Source organism: Garra rufa, chromosome 10, assembly GCF_049309525.1.
Source record: "Garra rufa chromosome 10, GarRuf1.0, whole genome shotgun sequence".
NCBI lineage: Eukaryota > Metazoa > Chordata > Actinopteri > Cypriniformes > Cyprinidae > Garra > Garra rufa.
Window position 1 is genome coordinate 19,682,492 of NC_133370.1, and position 20,000 is coordinate 19,702,491.

At 35.9% G+C, this 20,000-nt stretch overlaps 1 protein-coding gene across 1 annotated transcript in view; it reads right to left on the reverse strand.

The window, feature by feature from the left end:
* The window catches only part of astn1 (astrotactin 1), a 344,209-nt gene that overhangs the window by 151,689 nt on the left and 172,520 nt on the right, over positions 1-20,000 (reverse strand). Inside the window, exons 12-13 of the mRNA XM_073849391.1 lie at positions 15,534-15,700; positions 10,883-11,077 (exon numbers count right to left, since the gene is read on the reverse strand). Coding sequence (XP_073705492.1) covers positions 10,883-11,077; positions 15,534-15,700 — 362 coding nt within the window. The remainder of the gene's footprint in view (positions 1-10,882; positions 11,078-15,533; positions 15,701-20,000) is intronic.

Genomic DNA, 20,000 nt, shown 5'->3' on the forward strand with positions numbered 1-20,000 from the left:
AAAAAATAGGGTCGCTCTTAAAAAAGTTTGAAAACCACTGTGCCACAGGAGGCTTTTATTGACCCCCCCAGAGCCATGTGAGGCACTTTTTATTATGGATTGTTGCACTTTATTGGACTTGTTTTGGACTGATGGAAAGAAACACCAGTCTAAAGCCAGGATATTTTTTAATATAACTCTGACTGAATTCATCTGAAAGAAGGAAGTCATCTCACCTAGGATGCATCATACACCTAGGATGCATGGAGGGTGAGTAAATAATACGCTACAGTAGTGTTGGTCCTATTGTTAGCCTGTGAGATCGCCGATACATGATATTATCATTATTGTGCTAATGTATTTATTTATTTACATGCCTGAAACCAGCTCCAGCATAAGGCTAGTAAAGCCATCTACACTGTATGATGAATAGATCTCGTACCACACACTGTACACGTCTACAGCGCGGCTCAGACTTCAGGGCTTTTAAAAATAATCAGACTGTTCATGGCCCATGTGTGATGTTTTAATTTAGTGCTGGGAGAAAGGTAGCACTTTGAGTTTCTTGCTGTGGATAGAAACACCCAACTGGGAGATTTTAAAAGAAGTAGTCCTAATCATGATTCTGCAAAGTCTTAATGAGAACAAAGGGCACTAAAAAATTCATTAAAACCAGCTCAAAGCACGCTGGGAAGGAATGGAAGTGAAACTGGTTAAGGCTGGAACCCAGAGGAGAGGGAAAGCAATTAGGAAAGGGCACATGTTTTAGGTGGAAACTCTCATGATGATAAGACAGAAATCGAAATGAAATTCTAGCTGGCAATGCACACAAGATATGGAAGACGAAGCAGCCATGGGTACACTATTTGGACTGCATTTTAAAAGCCTGTGTATAGTATTGAATTAAGACATCAACAAAATGTTTGCCTAATTTACTTTCTTAATTTCTTAAGAAAGCATTCTGCTTTACAAACACGATGGCACACAGATATGGACTGCTGCTCAACAAGACTGCTTCTCAAAGAGCTACAGAGTTTGGCAGCAGTGCCATAGGGAGTTTCTGGATAAAGATTGTAGCATGGCCTTGAGCGCAACATCCAGTGGTTAACCCACACTCAGTGTACCTTGTTTGAAGAGCGCACTGTGTAAACCCCTATGTGTGTGTGTGTGTGTGTGTGTGTAAATTTCAGAAATGTGCAGTAAAGGTTGCGTTGTCAGAATTTGTATGCCTCCCTTTTGTTTTCTATGTAGACATTCTGACATTCTCTGTAACTATCCATCCAAAAGAAACTGACTACAAACACCCTAGAAATGCCACAGCATATCAAAACAATCCATCCATCCATTTACCTACAATAAATACCTACAGTTGAGGTCAAAAGTTTACATACACCTTGTAAAATCTGCAAAATGTTAATTATTTTAACAAAAAAGAGGGATCAGACAAAATGCAATAATAACCTGAATAACATAGTTTACTTAAAATATGTTTAAATATAGTCAACATGAAAAAATAATAGTTGAATTTATAAAAATTACACCATTCAAAAGTCTACAAACGCTCGATTATTAATACTGTGTTGCTGCCTGAATGATCCACAGCTGCTTGTTTGTTTGTTTAGTTTTTTTTGTTTAGTGATAGCTGTTCATGAGTCCCTTGTTTTCCAGTTTAACTATCTGCTGTTCCTTAGAAAAATCATTCAGGTCATTCAGCATGTTTGTGTATTTGAACCCTTTCCAACAATGACTGTATAATATTGAGATCCACCTTTTACACTGAGGACAAATGAGGGACTCATATGCAACTATTACAGAAGGTTCAAACGCTCACTGATGCTCCAGAAGGAAACACATTAAGAGCCAGGGGGTGAAAACTTTTTAAATTTGAAGATCAGGGAAAATGTAACTTATTTTGTCTTTTGAGAAACATGCAAGTATCTCTGTAGCTTCTGAAGGGCAGTGTTAAATGAAAAAAAAAAAAGATATTTAGGCAAAATAAGAAAATTTACACATCTTCATTCTGTTCAAAAGTTTACACCCCTGGCTCTTAATGCATCGTTTTCCTTCTGGAGCATCAGTGAGTGTTTGAACCTTTTGTAATAGTTGCATATGAGTCCTTCAGTTGTCCTCAGTGTCAAAAGATTCAAATACAGGGTTCAAAAGGGTTCAAATACACAAAAATGCTGAAAAAACAAAGAATTTGTGGGACCTGAAGGATTTTTCTGAAGAACACCAGGCTGTTCAGGACAAACATAAACAACTATCACAAAAAAAAGGTAACACCACAGTATTAAGAATCAAGTGTATGTAAACTTTTGAATGGGGTTATCTTTATAAATTCAACTATTTTCTCTTGTGGACTATTGTAAACATCTTTTATGTGAAATATCTTAATTAGGTCAGTACTAAAAAAAAAAAAAAAAAAAAAAAACATGCATTTTGTATGATCCCTCTTATTTTGGTTTTTGAATTTTTTAAACTTTCATCAAACCAGCATCTGACTCAATTTTTACTTTTCCAATAACACATAATGTTCCCATATGTCTGTTATTATTAGACAGAGAGAATACAGATATATTTGTGTGACAATCAGAAAATTGGCACAAAAATAGCTCTAATGCGCTTCTTTTTTTTTTCTTTTTTTTTTTTGTAGATATGGCACTGTAGCATGTCAATTACTGCTTGAGGAGGTGCCGATTCGGCTTGTAGCATGCCAGATGCTACATCTCAAAAGACTACATATAATCAAAATGATGAGCACGGACATGCAGTTGGCTTGCAAATTTGCAGTACCAAAACAGGATGAACTAAAAGCTAAATTAAGCTGACAATTGACAAGCACAACAGACAGGTATTTTGTGATGGAACTGACTGGAATGGACACATTATTTCAGTTTCATAATATCTGTGTGTGTAGAGATATGCATTTGCATTAAAAAAGAAAACATGGTGGAGAAAAAGATTCCAAGTACAAGCTAGAAGATTGCTTTAAATTTAGTTTTTCTCTTTCAAAAACAAACATGAACATATTTTGAAAGTCTCTGGTTTCCAAATAACACTGGAACCCAATGACTTTCACTTTTTGGACAAAAACATGGAAATATAAGTAAATGATAAAAGAACATTTAAGTTTGAATGAAGTATGCTTTATAAAGACACCAAATTGAGACTTTTGCCAAAACACTACATTGAACTGAATTGATAGATCAGCATTTTCAATATGATCTCAAACTGCATATTTCAAACACTTCCATGTTCAGACTTTTCTCAGTTTTTGAAATGTGTTTCGTGACCATCCTCTAAATTTCTTAATAAAAGTTATTTTACAAAGAAAGGAAACATCCAACAGCACACCCTCGCTAGCTTTCAAAATCGCATGTTCATCTGTCTGCAAACACCACTGATCTGAAAAGCGTCAAACAGGAGCTAATACATTCTGCATTGTCTTTTGGGCAGGTTGTCACAGGAAATGTGTTGCACCTCATGTTCAAGGTTTAAACAGCATGAAAATGTAACCATGCCTTTCAGATATGAGTCAGATCATAAAAGCAGCTGCTGTGTGACAACCCAGACTTGTGGGTAGTAACTTTTGGTGAAGCGCCAAAGGAAACACACGGCCTTGTGTAAGTTTAAAACAGAATAATAAACAACTTCAACCTCTTTGGATGGGTTTTATCTGGCAGTTACTCGCTCTTTTCCCTGTTGCATCATTTTGGAAAGAGATGAATCAGAGTTACCTCTGTAAGTATGTTTAATTCCTCCTGAATTTATTGAGTGTACATTGCATGCATATGAGTTGATGTAATATGGAAATATAAATCATTTGCCATGATACTCAATCTCGCTTTCTCTTTGAGAGAAGACTCAGGGCGCATTCACTAAAAACATTTGTCTTGGCACTCAAAATTAAACATGGCATTAGTTAGCGAAAACTATCTAATTCTTAGTGAATTCCCCCCTTATCGTCTCCAAGTGAAATATAAAACAAACATTTATCCACCAAAAAACTCATTAATCAAACATAAATCTCCACAAATTCTTTGAAAACCTCACATTAGATCAGATAATTTTACCTTGAATAACCAAAAGACATGCATTTGTCTCAATTAATCATAAAAGTGTTTTGTTTATCCATGCCTTGCACTTTAAAGATTTCCATTTCTCACACTAGAAGATCAAACAACATTTCATTTCCTGCCGCTGCCCCTCCTGAGCACCAGCATTTCGACTTTTTTCCTCAGGTCTAAAATTAATTGTCGAAGCCCTGCTATACTCTATGAGAGATTAATGCACTGGCCGGATCCTCCTTTTGTTCAACTGAATATCCAGTAGCTTCAGCTGGCCCAATTAAGCCTCATTAAACCAAACTTGCTTATGGTCACTTTTAATTTGCTCCTCGCCATTCCACATAATTAGAGCTCGCGTTAGGCCCGGACCTCTGAAAAGGTGAAGAGAACAGGACAGAGAGTAAGTCTTGGAGCATGAGGGCCAGTTGTGCTTTTCAAAGGCTGTCTAAACCCAATGTCTCTCTGGGTGCCTCCAAATGAGATCAGAGCTTTTGAGATTTGGCTTCTTGATAATATTAACTCTCCTCCCACTATTTCGCCATCACTCAGGCCTCCCTCCTCCTGTACCGCGCCAATCAAACCATGTGGAGAAAATGGATAAACTGCTGCAGGAAACTGCGTCTGTAAGTGTCCGTGTTTAATTTAACAGCCGTCGTGACTTTGCATGGTGACCTTTAGGTCGAGCTGACCACAGTGCACATCACACTGCTCTTTTAATTGGAGGAACCTTCAAAGTGACTTTGTGTGTAACTAGATAGAGATTCTGCTGTGCTGTATTTCACAGGATTTGTGCTTTTATTAAATTAGCCTTGATGATTGGATAGTGTAACTGCAGTGCATTTGAGAATTACTGTATATTTCAGACAAATACTGCACTGTATGCACAGCAGACTATACTTGACATTAGGCTTGGGCAGTATTACGGTAATATGGTATACCGCGGGATCTAAAAATAGCAACGGTATCAGTTTCAATACCGTTATACCGTCATAAAAAACAATGCACTTATATAGGAGACAAGGATTAAATATTAAATATAATTTATTTAATGCCTAAGAATGCGTATTAGTGATGCGCAGATGCCGGTTATATCCGCAGGAGCTGCGGATAATCCGTGGGTCGGGTAATAAAAAAATGCATTCTGATTATTTGAGGGTGGGTCGCGGGTGGATGAGATAAATCAATAATGATGCTAATATTAACTACATTTTCTAAAACATGAATGTGTTTTATGTACTTTTTCATCAGGCAGACAACTTCATTTGTGTGTAGTTTTTGGTGACAGAAACGGTGACATTCCCTATAAAGTTTGAAGGGAGTTATGCCTGTGCTAATGCTATTGAGCACGGTAATGGAGTGGACGGCTTTGCGCTTACCCACTTCTCTGATGCGCATCATTCGGTATTGTCCTGCATTATCCAAAATCATGACAGTCCACCACATGAATAGCTAATTCAGTCGCATGTTAATAAATCAAAACGCTATAAATCCGTTTTAATAGTTTTCAGGAAAATGACATTTTTTTCCTAGACCCATATATTTTGTTAATATTCAATTTATCCTGTTAAAATGGTCTGTTGGCTCATTCTGAACATGTTAAACAATGATTGTTAAATGAAACAACAATATTGTCGATCATACATTCAAAGTTTATATTTATTTTTTTCAAAACGCTACAAATCCATTCTTTTTTTCCAAAACATTGCTCGTTTATGTCTTTAAAAAAAAACAAAAAAACAAGAGAACATGCAACATATGAAATAAGGGACTCTACTATAAATTAATATAAATCTTTATTTTTAATGTCAGTCTTTTCGTTTGTTTAGACTTTCAGAGGCTGCCTTTCCACTTGCGTTATGTCCAGGAGAATTATGGCCCTATCCTTGTAAACCTTGTTTGGTCATTCTTAACTGTCTAAATTTATTATCAGGTCGTCTGGTGACAGCATTAGTTTGTGTGTTTTAGTCTGAAAACTCCAGGGTTGCGTTTCATTGTAAATGGACCAAAACTTTTGAAAACGATGGCGTGGCTGTCCACATTCTCTCTGCGTATCCTTGACGACCATGTAAACAATCACATCATGCTCGTTGCTTTAGCCATAGATATGTATAAGTAGATTCCCCTTTCGACCACTTCAAGCACGTCCTTTATCAAAACAATAGGGAATATACCTATACACGCTACTCGCTAATGTAGACAAGGATTCTTTTCATTTTAAAACGCCGTTTTAAAACCAAAACGCACTAGTAAACAGTGACGAACCTTCTTTTTTGTGGTTTTTCTTGTGATTTTCTTTGTCTAGTCTGCATTTTCTAACAACAGGTACAGGTATCACTGCCTCATCCAGGCCATCAAAATTGTTAATCGAGTTTAAAGCTCTCATTTTGAAGACTGAACACAAACATCTCTCGCTTCAGGGCGCCGCCATGTTAGATTGCGTCGAACGCTCGCCGAATTCTGATTGGTCGAGAGGATATATCGCACTAAGATTAAAAACAGGTTTGGCGCTTATAGCGTTTTGGAAAGAAACTGCATCTTGCAGTACATTTTAAACATGGAAATACAGCGATTTGGCATGAAACATTTATGGAGTCGTGAATAGGTTAAGTACACTGCAAAATGGCATAATTAACTCATTTTTTTTAAATTTGGCGTTTATCGCGTTTTGGAAAAGAGCTCTTCAAATATTCCCTAAAAACACCCAGTAAAGACAGTGATGTGGTCAGGACCGTGGCGGCTTCTTTTGAAATATATTTGACGATTGTGCCTAATGCGCCTGTGCCCGCTCTGTCCACAGATGCTGACTGTTCATTCATAGCCTACGCGAGAGCATGTCAGGCTAGGCGCGCAGTGGTATAATAATAATTATTAGGCCATTGATCATTTGAATCAGTAGATTATAACGAAAACAATATCTTAAAAATGAAAAGCAGATTTTTACGAACTGGTGAACCCCTCTAAACTTCAGTCCAAGCATGTGTTCAAATAGTAAGTTCAGAACGGCTCTAATACAGAGAAAACCCAAACGATTTCGTCAGAGATTGTGGAGAGTCGCATCCAGATGTCAGTTAACGTTATTCTTTTCTGCATATATATAAGTGTGCAGCGATGTGCAGATCAGCTGAATCAATCTGCTGTTAAAAATGAACCATCCATTTCATCATGCAAAACTAAGAATTACAATAATTAGTGTAATATGACGATCGGGTGCGGTTATCTATTCTAAATCAGAGAAAAATATAGGTGCGGGTGGGTGGCAGGCGGATAATTTATTTGAAGCTGCGGATTCGGGTGACGATTGAGCCATCCGCGCATCTCTGCGTGGTTGTCATCACGTGACAGCGTGGAGGAGAAAGAGAGAGGTGGGGAAAGTTGGCGAGTCGCGCACCAAGTGACCTGGGGCGCGTTTCCCAAAAGCATCGTTAGCCAACTATGGTCACAAGTTCCGTCGTTACCTACATAGTTCAACGATTGGGTGTTTCCCGACACCAGTTCAAACGAACATTCGCAAACAGCGTCGCAAACTTACATGGTTAGAACTACAGCTGTCGACCTTGAAGCATAGTTTCTTGTTAGTAAGACATGTGGGCTTAATAAATTTTGTTTTTGAGCACAATTTGCAAGCTAACATGCAGTACAATCTATATCTTCCATTTAAACTAAATATAAATGTATTTTAATCTATGTATTTTTGTGCGTCCTCTATAAGCACCGTTTATGAGTAGTGCGTGTGCACAAATGCCTGAGGGAATCCCGGAGGTGCCATGTTCAATGCTGCATTTTTGAGATCTCTAATCCGTTAAATAGCCGAAGTTATTACTCGGTTACGTCATTAACAACGGCCCTACATTGTTGAACTAATGTGGTTCAAACGACAGAGATGCGACCATGTTCGGGAAACACTAGCTAGTTCGTTTCCGCAACAGTGCATTGTGCTATGGAGGTTAACCAGCGAGTTATGTCGTTCTACGGGAAACGCACCCCTGGATGTTTATGTTAATTTAATTCTGTTTGACTGTATTTGCACTTTTTTATAAACTGCTATTTGTTGCTAATAAAAGTTGTTAATATTGTTGTGCATGTTATTTTGTTATTGTTTCAGTAGTGTTTGGTATTCAGTTTCTGAATGGTTTAGGCACAAGCCATCAGTTTGGTGACGCTGTCTGAGCCTTACGTCATAATTGTTTTATTATTCACGGTAATACCGTATACCGGGGTAAAATAGGGAGGAGGTTTGACGGTATCAAAATTTGGATACCGCCCAAGCCTACTTGACATACAGTTTATGCTACCAATAGCAAAGCAAAAAAAATCTTTATAGGTGTAGTTAAATTAAAAAATATAGGGGACATCAAATGCAAAATTCACTTTTACATGGTGTTTGCATATAAATGTGTCTTATAGTATGTGGACACAACCACCCTACAATGATAAAAATCATTTTTTTTAATCCCCAAAAAACCTAAACAGCCTCAATTATCAAGCCATTTTGATTTTCTGAGCAGTATGACATCATACTGCTCAAGCCCCGCCCATAACCACTGAAGGATGGTCCTATATTTGCATATTTCCACCCTCTGGCAGTTGTACGCTGTCCGCTATTTTCTCCACACTCAACATCAGAGCCACTGAGAACAAAGTGATTTTGTTAGTTTTGTTTCTGATGGAAATGCACCATCAAATCCACAAAAAAAAAAAAAAAAATGGAAGAGAGGAACGGGGTGAGCAGAGCTCATTAGCATTTAAAGAATGATTCAGTGTGAACAGAGCTGTTTTTGACAAGTTAAAAAGAGTGTTGTTTTACATGATGTCACGAATCTGGTTGTGGACTTCTGTCCAATTGCCACCAGAGGTCCCACTTCCATTATATTGTCTCTCTCACAACACAGAGGTCACACTTTCATTATATTGACTCTCTCACAACAGACTTTCACGTCACCCCAGACTCCAGATGCAACCAATCAAACATGCTCTATAAGTCATGGACTTTCTCTTCCTGATCGCCAAATATTGTTATCTCTGTGTCTAGCGATAGCAACATTATGGAGCCTTTCCGTGTTTCCTGAGTGAAATTCTGGATTTCCCGCCTGTCTGTTGGATTACCCGTTTGCCTTGCCCTCTGAATTACGTTTGCCATTGATCGACCCTCGCCTTTTTTCTGGACTACTCGTGTCTTACGCGCTATATACCTGTTTGCCAGTGTTCAACTCACTCTGTAACAGAGGTCGAAAAGCGTGAGGATACAAACGCAATGCAAACGTAATTCAGAGGGCAAGGCAAATGAGATAAACCAGGCTGGTATCAAGACACGGATTAAACAGGACTAGACTAGAATTTCACTCAGGAAACACGGAAATGCTCCGTAATGTTGCTATCGCTAGACACAGAGATAAATGCAAACAATACTTGGCGATCAGGAAGTGGAAGTCCATGGCTTATAAAGTGTATTTGATTGGTTGCAGCTGTGTGTGTAATCAGTGCAATGGATGATGGGAAATGTAGTCCGAGGTGACATGTGAAAGTCTGAGTAGTGGGAGAGTCAATATAATGGAAGAGTGACGTCTGGTGGCAATTGGACGGAAGTCCATGAACCGGATTTGTGACCCTGGACCACAAAACCAGTCACAAGGGTCAATTTTTTTGAAATTGAGATTTATACATTTATACATAAATAAGTTTTTCTTGATTTAGGATAGGACAATATTTGGCCAAGATACTACTATCTGAAAATCTGAGGGTGCAAAAAAAATCTAAATATTGAGAAAATCGCTTTTAAAGTTGTCCAAATTAAGTTCTTAGCAATGCATATTACAAATCAAACATTAAGTTTTAATATATATTCACAGTAGGAAATTTACAAAATATCTCAATGAAACTCACTTTTACTCAATACCCTAATGATTTTTAACATTAAAGAAAAATCGATAAATCTGACCCATGCAATGTATTTTTGGCTATTGCTACAGTACCCGTGCTACTTAAGACTGGTTTTGTGGTCTAGGGTCACATATATAAACTGACTGTTGGCCTATGTGAAATTAAATTATTCTTTAAAACTGATGGTTTAAAATGAATAAGATATTTATGCGCCAGCTTTCTTGGCTAAATAAATAGCTCTTCATCAAGAGTTACAGGCTAATAAAATGAATACTTGGTGGAAAGCATTCAATTCACTTTGTTTGTTAGCACAATAGATATTGTTCCAGAGCAGCTTGAGAAAGAATGTTGGCAGTTCAAACAACAACAAACAACAACAATTCCCGAAAACATTTAGTAGGTGAAAGAGAAACTTTGGACAAACCATGAATCGCTTAGTGAAGGCCATCTTCTTGCCCTGGCACATTTCTAAACAAATTTATACGTCATACTGGAGATTATTAATAAATATAACTACTTGTTGAGTCTTAGAGTTTTATTTCATTAGTATTCCCACCATTACACAAAAGCCATATGCCATTTTCAGTCAAAGACGTGCCGGGGCGGATTGTGCACATGCTACGACTTGTAATTTTCTGATCCAATCCTTCTCTCTTTTCCTTATCATATCCTGTCACCTCGCCACTGTCCTGTCAAAATAACTGGCAAAAGCTTTGAAATCAAATAAATACGCCAGTTGAGGATATCTGCTATGGTTAAAAGTTAACTCCACTTTCCAAACCTTAAGATTTCTGAACTGGACATAGGAACTTTTTATTGAATAAATCCAAGAGAAAGATAAAGAGAAAGTTCAATACCACATTTCACATTATCAGCACAATATTGCTATTAAAACTGGGTGAAAACAAGTCATCTGTCACCCTTAGCACTGGTAAAATCAAGCACACTGTAAACTTCACCTGAAGGAAGCCTTAAGGATCTGTCCTGATGTAATCTCTTTGGTGTGGTTATTGTAGCCGTAGAAGAGGTCCCCAAACACAGTCTGGTTGGCTGGAATGTCAGCTGTGTCCCCGCAGTCCACTCCCTCAGTGCAGGCTTCTGACAGCGGCTGACATGAGCGACCGTCTGCTCCTCTTTTATAATCTTCAATACATCTACAATATGGCAATGAGAACAAGATATGAGCTAATGGAACAGAATATAAATAAGGTAATATAAGATAATGCTTGCCACTATCAGTCAAAAGTTCAGATACACTAAATCATTCTTCATGATACTTTTTTCATGAACTTTCATGATCTTAGAATTATAGTAAAGTCATCAAAAACTATAAAATCATATAAATGAGAATATAGGGACTGTGTAGTGACCAACAAATGTTAAATCAACTATCTTTGATTTTAGCTTCTTCGAACATCCAGTACACTTCACATTTGAAGGTATTTAGTTTAAATAATCATGTTTTTAATAGTTTTTGTTATCAGTTTTGCACATTTGGGTTTTATGTTACATCTTCTGTTGTTTAATAAATGTTTATTGCATTATTAAAGTGTTGTGTGTTACCATAATGGTATTTTGTGTTGTGTTTTGCATGAATGACTGTGCACTACCTGTATACAGTAATAGTATATTTTATACTGTCAATGTTACAGATTGTTCTGTAAATATGTTTACATTTTTACTGTATTTTTTTTACAAAATTATTCTGGCAACCTGGCAATTCTGGCTTTATTTTCTTATAATTGCATGACACAAATTCGCAATACTACCTTTTTTCTTAGAATTATGTGATATAAACTCACAATTGTGAGTTATAAAGTCAGAATTGTGAGATATAACCTCGCAATTCTGAGAAATTAAGTCAGAATTGTGTGATATATACTTGCAGTTGTGAGTTATAAAGTCAGAACTGCACGTTTGTATCTCCCAATTCTGACTTTAATTCTCGCAATTGAGTTTGTAGACAATTCTGAGGAAAAAAAAATCTGAATTGTGAGTTTATATCTCGCATTTATGACTTTATAACTCGCAAATGTGAATTTATATCACACAGTTCTGTTTTTATAACTGTGAGTTTATATCTCACAATTCTGTAAAAAAAAAAAAAAAAGCCTGAGTAGCGAGTTTGTATCATGCAACTCTGAGAAAAAAAGTCAGAATTGTGAGATAAAAAGTCGAAATAACCATTTTTATTTTTTATTCAGTGGCTTCAATAATTTACCATTATTTTGTTTAAAAGTAGAAATAAAAAAAAAAGTAGAAATAAAAATGAGATCATGTTTATTTATTATGCATTATATATGGACTATAATGAATTAAGATTATGGTCTATCTATTAAGAATTAAAGAAATCATTCATCAAGTAAAATCAAAGATAAAAATAGAAAATAATTAAATTAGTTTTTAAATAAAAAAATGTATATATGTAGAGTGTAACTATGAATAGGAAACTATTATAATATGCACTGTAAAAATGATTTTTTTTCAGAATTGTGATATAAACTTGCAATTCTGACTTTATAACTCACAATTGTAAATTTATATCTCACAATTCTGAAAAAGAAGCCAGAATTGTGAGTTTGTATCACGTAATTCTGAGGAAAAAAGTCAGAATTGTAGGATAAAAAGACGCAACAACCTTTTTTATTTTTTATTCAGTGGCGGAAAAAGGTTTCCAAAATGTACCATTATTTTGTTTAAAAGTAGAAATAAAAATTAAAGTATGAGATCATGTTTATTTATTTGTTTTTAAATAAACAAATTCATATACGTAGCATGTAACCATGAATAGGAAACTATTATAATATGCTGTGTAAAAATGATTTACCGAAGTTGTAAATAAAAAAGATTATTTAAGTACGTTTTACTGGAAAATACTATTTCAGCATTTCTATTTCAAAATGTCATGCTTAATTCAATGAGATACCTGCCATTCATTTGGAATTATTTGTGAGATTTTCAAGCAATTTGTAAGTAAAAAACTGTTTCACCACCATTTTTTTTCAGTGTATTGCGACTAGTTCAATTAAAAGACACAAAATATTAAGTAAGGCACCATGAGTTCATTATGAATGCATTAGGATTTATAGTTTTGTTGAGTTGTTTTTTTTATTTTTTTGTTTCAGTGATGAGGTCCTAAATCATAAAGACATCACTTTATGAAACAGAGCAATGTGTAGTACTAGCTCAGCATTCAAAACTACCCAGAGGTACAGGTAATGATCTCACAGTGTAGCATCTGTTGTGGATTTATGGTTGGCAATTCTTTTTATTTACTGCGAAACAGTATCATTCTAATAGCGTGACAGCTCACAAGAGTCGTTTATATTTATGGGACTTTGAAACTTCGCTGTCACGTCTGCTCTGTACTACACAAGCGACAGAGAGAAAGAGGTGTCAGGGTTTAAACGCTCAGTCTCACTTCTCTTGGTAACACACTACAGTTTTACAGGAAACTGTCATCAGTGTAGGTGAGACACATCCTCTCGGTTGAACAACCGTAACACAGACAACGATTTAAGTGGCTTCAGATTGCCTGTCACATTATCAGGATCTCAGGAGAAAAAGAGAATTATGCGCATTTGCCAACTGTAGTCGAAGTGACATGCCTATAACAGCGAATGATCTCGGAGAATCTGAATAGGTCAGGAAAAAGGTTCTTTTAGCAGGGAAGAAGATGTAAGAAGGTGGCTATTTATTCTGCCTGCCTCATATTCTCTACAGCTGTCACATGAAAGCCGGGAACGGCTTGAAGGAACGGTTAGTGCTGTGTGATGCATGTGATGTCATGTCAGAGTAAAAGCAATTCCACCAAGACACGACAGGACACAGAAATGGCATTTGAGTTGACTTCACTTTAAAAAGAATAATATACACACTATCTTTTTTTTCTTTTTGGAAGAAGGAAGAAATTAACACTTTTATTCGGCAAGGATGCCTAAAATGGATCAGTAAAAACTTTTAACATTGATCATAATAAGATATGTTTCATGATTACCAAATCATCAAACTAAAACTAAAAGGTTCATGTGACACTAAAAATGGCTAAAACTTCAGCTTTGCCATCACAGAAATGAATTATATTTTAAAAATATACACTACCAGTCAAAAGTTTTTGAACAGTATTTTTTTTTTTTTTAAAGAAGTCTCTTTTTCTCACCAAGCCTGCAATTATTTGATCCAAAGTACAGCAAAATTTTGTAAGATTTTTACTATTTAAAAGAACACTTTTCTATTCAAATACATTTTAAAATGTAATTTATTTCTGTGATTTCAAAGCTTAATTTTTAGCTCATTACTCCAGTCATATGATCCTTCAGAAATCATTCTAATATTCCGATTTGCTGCTCAAAAACAAAAACTTTATGTTGAAAACAGCTGAGTAGAATTTTTTTTAGGTTTCTTTGATGAATACAAAACTCAGAAGAATCAATTTAAAGCATCCTTGCTAAATAAAAGTATTAATTTCTATAATTTCCTTCCCCAAAAAGAAAAAAAATATACATACTGAATCCAAACTTTTGAATGGTATAGTGTATAATGTTACAAAAGCTTTTTTATTTCAGATAAATGCTAGTCTTTGCATCTTTCTATTCATCAAAGAATCCTGAAAACACTCATCTGTACTCAACTGTTTTAAATATTGATAATAATGATAATAAAAAATGTTTCTTGAATAGCAAATCAGCATATTAGAATGATTTCTGAAGGATCATGTGACACTGAAGACTGGAGTAATGATGCTGAAAATTTAGCTTTGATCACAGGAATAAATTATATTTTAAATAGAAAGCAGTTATTTTAAATAGTAAAAATATTTCACAATATTACTGCTGTATTTTGGATCAAATAAATTCAGGCTTGGTGAGCAGAAAAGACATTAAAAATCTAACTGTCCAAAAACTTTTGGCTGGTAGTGTACTAAAACAGAAAACAGTTATAAAAACGGTTAATATTTTACATTCTTACTTTTTAAACTGTGATTAAATAAATGCAGTCTTGATCAGTATACAAGATTTTTAAAAATATTTACTGACGCCAAACTTGAGAAACTGTCTGTATTCTGATGCCTGTCTAATATCTGCAAATTGCAGCACATGACAAAAGATTTTTTAGCAAGCTACGGATTTAGCTTGCATATCTTACCAACCACATTTTTGGCAGGTAGATGATGAGGTGTGATGATATTAGCATGTTTCATCAAGTTCAGGTTTGACAGTTTTTAATTTGAAATCATGTTCACGCTCAATAAACATATAGACAGAAATGTGGGAACAGGTAAAAAGTGTGGCAATTCACACCCAGACACAAACAGCCACCAATGACTAAAGAATGTGGAAAAAAAAAGTTATGGTAAGGTGCTGTGAACTGCATGAATAATCAGCTAAACTATAATGCACTTACTGTGAATTTCAGGACATTATTCAAAAGAAAACCTAAGAAATTCAAAGCAGTCTTCAAAAATAGCAGGTGTAAATGTCAGCAAACACCCTGCTGCTTTAAAAAAGCATGACTGTGATCACAAAGGAAAAAGGTTGAGAAAGCCATGTTAACATGTCCAGATCTAGTAATCATACAGTCTGTATGTGTGTGTAAAGTGTCTAATCTTACCCGCAGAACATCAGGATGTTGTAGAGAGTAGGGTCCTCCTCCAGAGGTGCCAGCTGCTGAAGGCACAGCTGTTCGCAGCCCCCATTAAAGCCGTCAGAGCAGTCGATGCCAATGTGGTGGTCATAACAACCGGTGCCATCCTTCATCGGACTCAAACCAGGAGGACACTGAGAAAAAATAAATAAATAACAATTGAGCATTCGCAAAACCCCGCCCTACTTAGTTACTGTTGCTATGTCTGACAAACAATGCTGCTCTCACACTACACATCATATTCTCAAGCAGTGAAAATACAAAGCGGAACAAAGATGAAACTGACAACATGCCGACAGACAAGACAGAGCAGGTTACTTCTGGTATGAAACAAGGTCTCAGCTTTCAATTTTGTCATTATGTAAGAAATTCAAACAATAAATACCATTTTGTGGCTCTTTAATGTGTCATGACAGATTTTCAGATCAATCGATAGTTTAAGTCCACCAAAGTTATCTACTCCTCTGTCTGATTTGTTTGTCTGACAAAATGGTGGATTCTGTGTTGATTGGTTAAATCGCTTGTCAATCAAGCTGTTTGCGAAGGGTCAATTACTTTTAAACATTATCTGATCTGTCATAATATCCCTTTATCTTTGGTATGTAGCAATTTCATGATTTTCACGGTATTTAAAAAATCCACATTGTTTTATACATATTTTGGACTATGTGGGCGCCATTATTTCAATAAAGTAAAATGGTTACAGTGGCGCTACCTGTTGCTATTTTTACCGTTACACAACTTGGAAAATAAAATACTGATATGATGACCACAACTACTGAAAGAGCTTACAGGCAACTACTGAAAGAGCTTAGGCGATGGATATAACCATAGGCCTAAACTAAATGCCATACCATCAGTTTTTTCCCCACAAGGTGTCTAAACGGCCCTGGATATTGAGTGAAATCTGTGTTAAGAAACTCTTTCAGTGGCTGCGATGTCATGACAAGTGTCGCACATTTACATCCTGTCTGGATGGCATCTAGCGTTTCTTGTCTTTGCCGTTTGTAAGCTCTTTCAGTAGCTGTGGTCTACTAAAAGCCTCAAAGGCATCAGGGCTAAAGTGGAGAGCACAAAGACGCAGGTCTTTAAGAAGTCTTAATTGTTTTTACAACCAAAAGCCGCACAATGCTGCATCGGATCAGTATTTTATTTTCTGAGTTGTGTTGCGGTAATATAGCGATAATTTCATAGCGATATACGTCATCTAAATAATGGCACAATAGTCCAAAATATGTATAAAACAATGTTAATTTTTAAATAACGTAATCTTTCATGTTTTTTTATGACATATTTTAGCATGAGACATCATTTATGTTATATTAAGCCAGTCTTAATACACAATTTTTCAAGTCTAAGTCGAAGTTAATCTACTCTTCTGTCTGATTTGTTTATCAGACAAAATGGCAGATTCGCCATTATGATTGGTCAGATTGCTTGTCAATCACGTTGTTTGCGAAGGGTCAATTACATTTAAACATTCTCTGATCTGCCATAGTATCCCTTTATCTTTGGTATGTAGCAATTTAATTAAGTTTTATGCTATTTAAATCCACATTGTTTTATACATATTTTGGACTATGGGGGGCACCATTATTTCAATGAAGTGAAATGGTTGCACTCAGTAAGCTACTGGCGCTACCTGTTGCTATTTTTACCGAAACACAACTGGAAAATAAAATACTGATATGATGACCACAACTACTGAAAGAGCTTACAGGAAGCGATGGATATAACCATAGGCCTAAACCAAATGCCATACCATCAGTTTTATCCCCACAAGAAGTCTAAATGCCTCTGGATATTGAGTGAAATCTGCACTAAGAAACTCCTTCAGTAGCTGCGGCCTCATGACAAGCGTTGGTATCTTAACATCCTGTCTGGATGGCATATAGCGTTTCTTGTCTTTGCTGTTTGTAAGCTCTTTTAGTAGCTGTGGTCTATTAAAAGCCTCAAAGGCATCAGGGCTAAAGTGGAGAGAACAAAGACGCAGGTCTTTAGGAAGTTTTATTCATTCACAGGCATCTTCCAATTCTTTTTTCCTTTTCTTATCACTAGGAAAGCAGTGAAGACTTACATCGCTTCTCTTGTTGCCCTTCGACTAAAAATTACAACCAAAAGCCGCTCAATGCTGCATCGTATTAGTATTTTGAGTGAGTTGTGTTGCAGTAAAAATAGCAATAATTTCACGTCATCTAAATCAGTGGTTCTCAATCCTGGTCCTGGGGGACCCCTGCTCTGCACATTTTGCATGTCTCCCTTATTTAACACACCTGTTGAGATCATCAGCTCGTTAGGAGAGAGATACATACACTGAACTAACGAGCTGATGATTTCAATCAGGTGTGTTAAATAAGGGAGACATGCAAAATGTGCAGAGCAGGGGTCCCCCAGGACAAGGATTGAGAACCACTGATCTAAATAATAGCACCCATAATCCAAAATATGTATAAAACTACGTGAATTTTTAAATAACATAATCTTTTATGGTTTTTCTATGGCATATTTTAGTATGAGACATCATTTATGTTATATTAAGCCATACAAGTCTTAATACCTGGGGTCCCTTTAAAATAGCATTCCCTAACACTAAAGTTACACTAACTTCCCAACTCCATGCCTATTTTTTCTGTTTTTTTCCCCCCAAGCTAGTGATAGCAAGTTCACACAATGTTTTCTGTCAGTTTTTGGCTTCAAAGGGGATTTGACAGGTTGATTTTTACATGCCTGGAAAATGGGATAAAATGTGCCTTCACACCTTAAGTTATAAGCTTCATATCCTCTTTCTTGCGGCAGGTGCACATACTGTAGATTCAAGATGCTTACATGAAATAGCCTGCAACTGTTACGAAAGGTTTTCCTGCAAAAGAACCGCTTCCTAGGAAGCCATACAGTATTTTGTAACGAGAGAGCAAAACAATTGAATTTCTCTGTTATTTTGGTTAGAGTGAAATTTGTACAAAAGAACACGCTTCTCTACAATTAGTCATTCGCTATTCAAAAATCATTAAAATGAGAGGTTGAAAGGGAATAATTTTCGATCACAGTGGGCGTTGATTTGAGCATTAAGCAGCTTTTATTATAAAATGCATTAAGAGAGAGTAAAATTGTATAGGTCCTTAACAAAATGAAACTAAAGACTCTTTCCTATCTTATAATTAAATTGCTAATACTTTTGGGCTATTAATACAAGGTTCTTCAGAGGGGGAACAAAAAAAAAGAAATGACGAATAAGTCCATCACAGCATGATATACACTTCACCATCTCACTTCCTCAGTTTCTTCAGTGGCAGGTTGGGTGTAAAACACACATTTTCTGACCACCACCTTTTCACTTGACCTCATTCGTATTAGGGATCAAAGCCCAGATGTTGGTAATGCATCTTAGTAGCACATCTTGTCCCTGGATGCATCCGTATTGATTTTGTCAGTTAGCTACAGCTGACAAGACACCTGATTTATTACCAGCAATGTGGAGAGCGCAGGGCACCGAGTCTCTTAACTCATCTGTGGCAGATTCCTTAAATCACAAAGTCCCAGTTTGATCAGCTGAACAGAGGACATTATTGAGGAAAGGGGAGGGTTGTTCGACAGAAAGCACATTTTTCACTTCATTTACCTGCTCGTCCTCATTTGGCATTATGACAATGCTTTAAAGGGGCGCTTTGGAAGATTTCTGAAGTAAAAAAAAAATTTCATTCAGTAAAAACATCATTCAGTATATTTTATTTACTTATTTATTCATTTATAGTTTTTTGTTTGGTTTGTTAGGGGTTTTGTATGGAAGCGTGCAAGATATAAACTCACAATTCTGACTTTATAACACAGAAAAAGTCAGAATTGTGAGATATAAACTAAACTATATAAACTTGCAATGTCTTTTTACCCCCTCAAAATTGGACTTTATAACTCGTAATTGCCAATTTCAGAAAAAAGTCAGAATTGCAAAAAAAAAAAAAAGTCAGAATTACATGATACAAACTTGCTATTGTGCGAAAAAAATTCTGAAATGTGTGATATAAACATGGAATTGTAGGGGAAAAAAAGTCAAGAGTTGTTTGATATAAACTTGGAACTGTGGGGAAAATAAGTCAGAATTGTGAGATATAAACTTGAAATTGTGAAAAAAGTCAGAATTGTGAGATATAAACGTAAAATTGTGAGAAAAATGTCAGATTTGTGTGATATAAACTTGTAATTGTGAGGAAAAAAAGTCAGAATTACGAGATATAAGGTTGAAATTGTGAGAAAAAAGTCAGATTTGTGTGATATAAACTTGGAATTGTGAGGAAAAAAGTCAGAATTGGGTGATATAAACTTGGAATTGAAAGAAAAAAGTCAGAATTGAAAGATATACACTTGGAACTGTGAAGACAAAAGTCAGAATTGTGTAATATAAACTTGGAACTGTGAGGGAAAAACGTCAGAATTGTG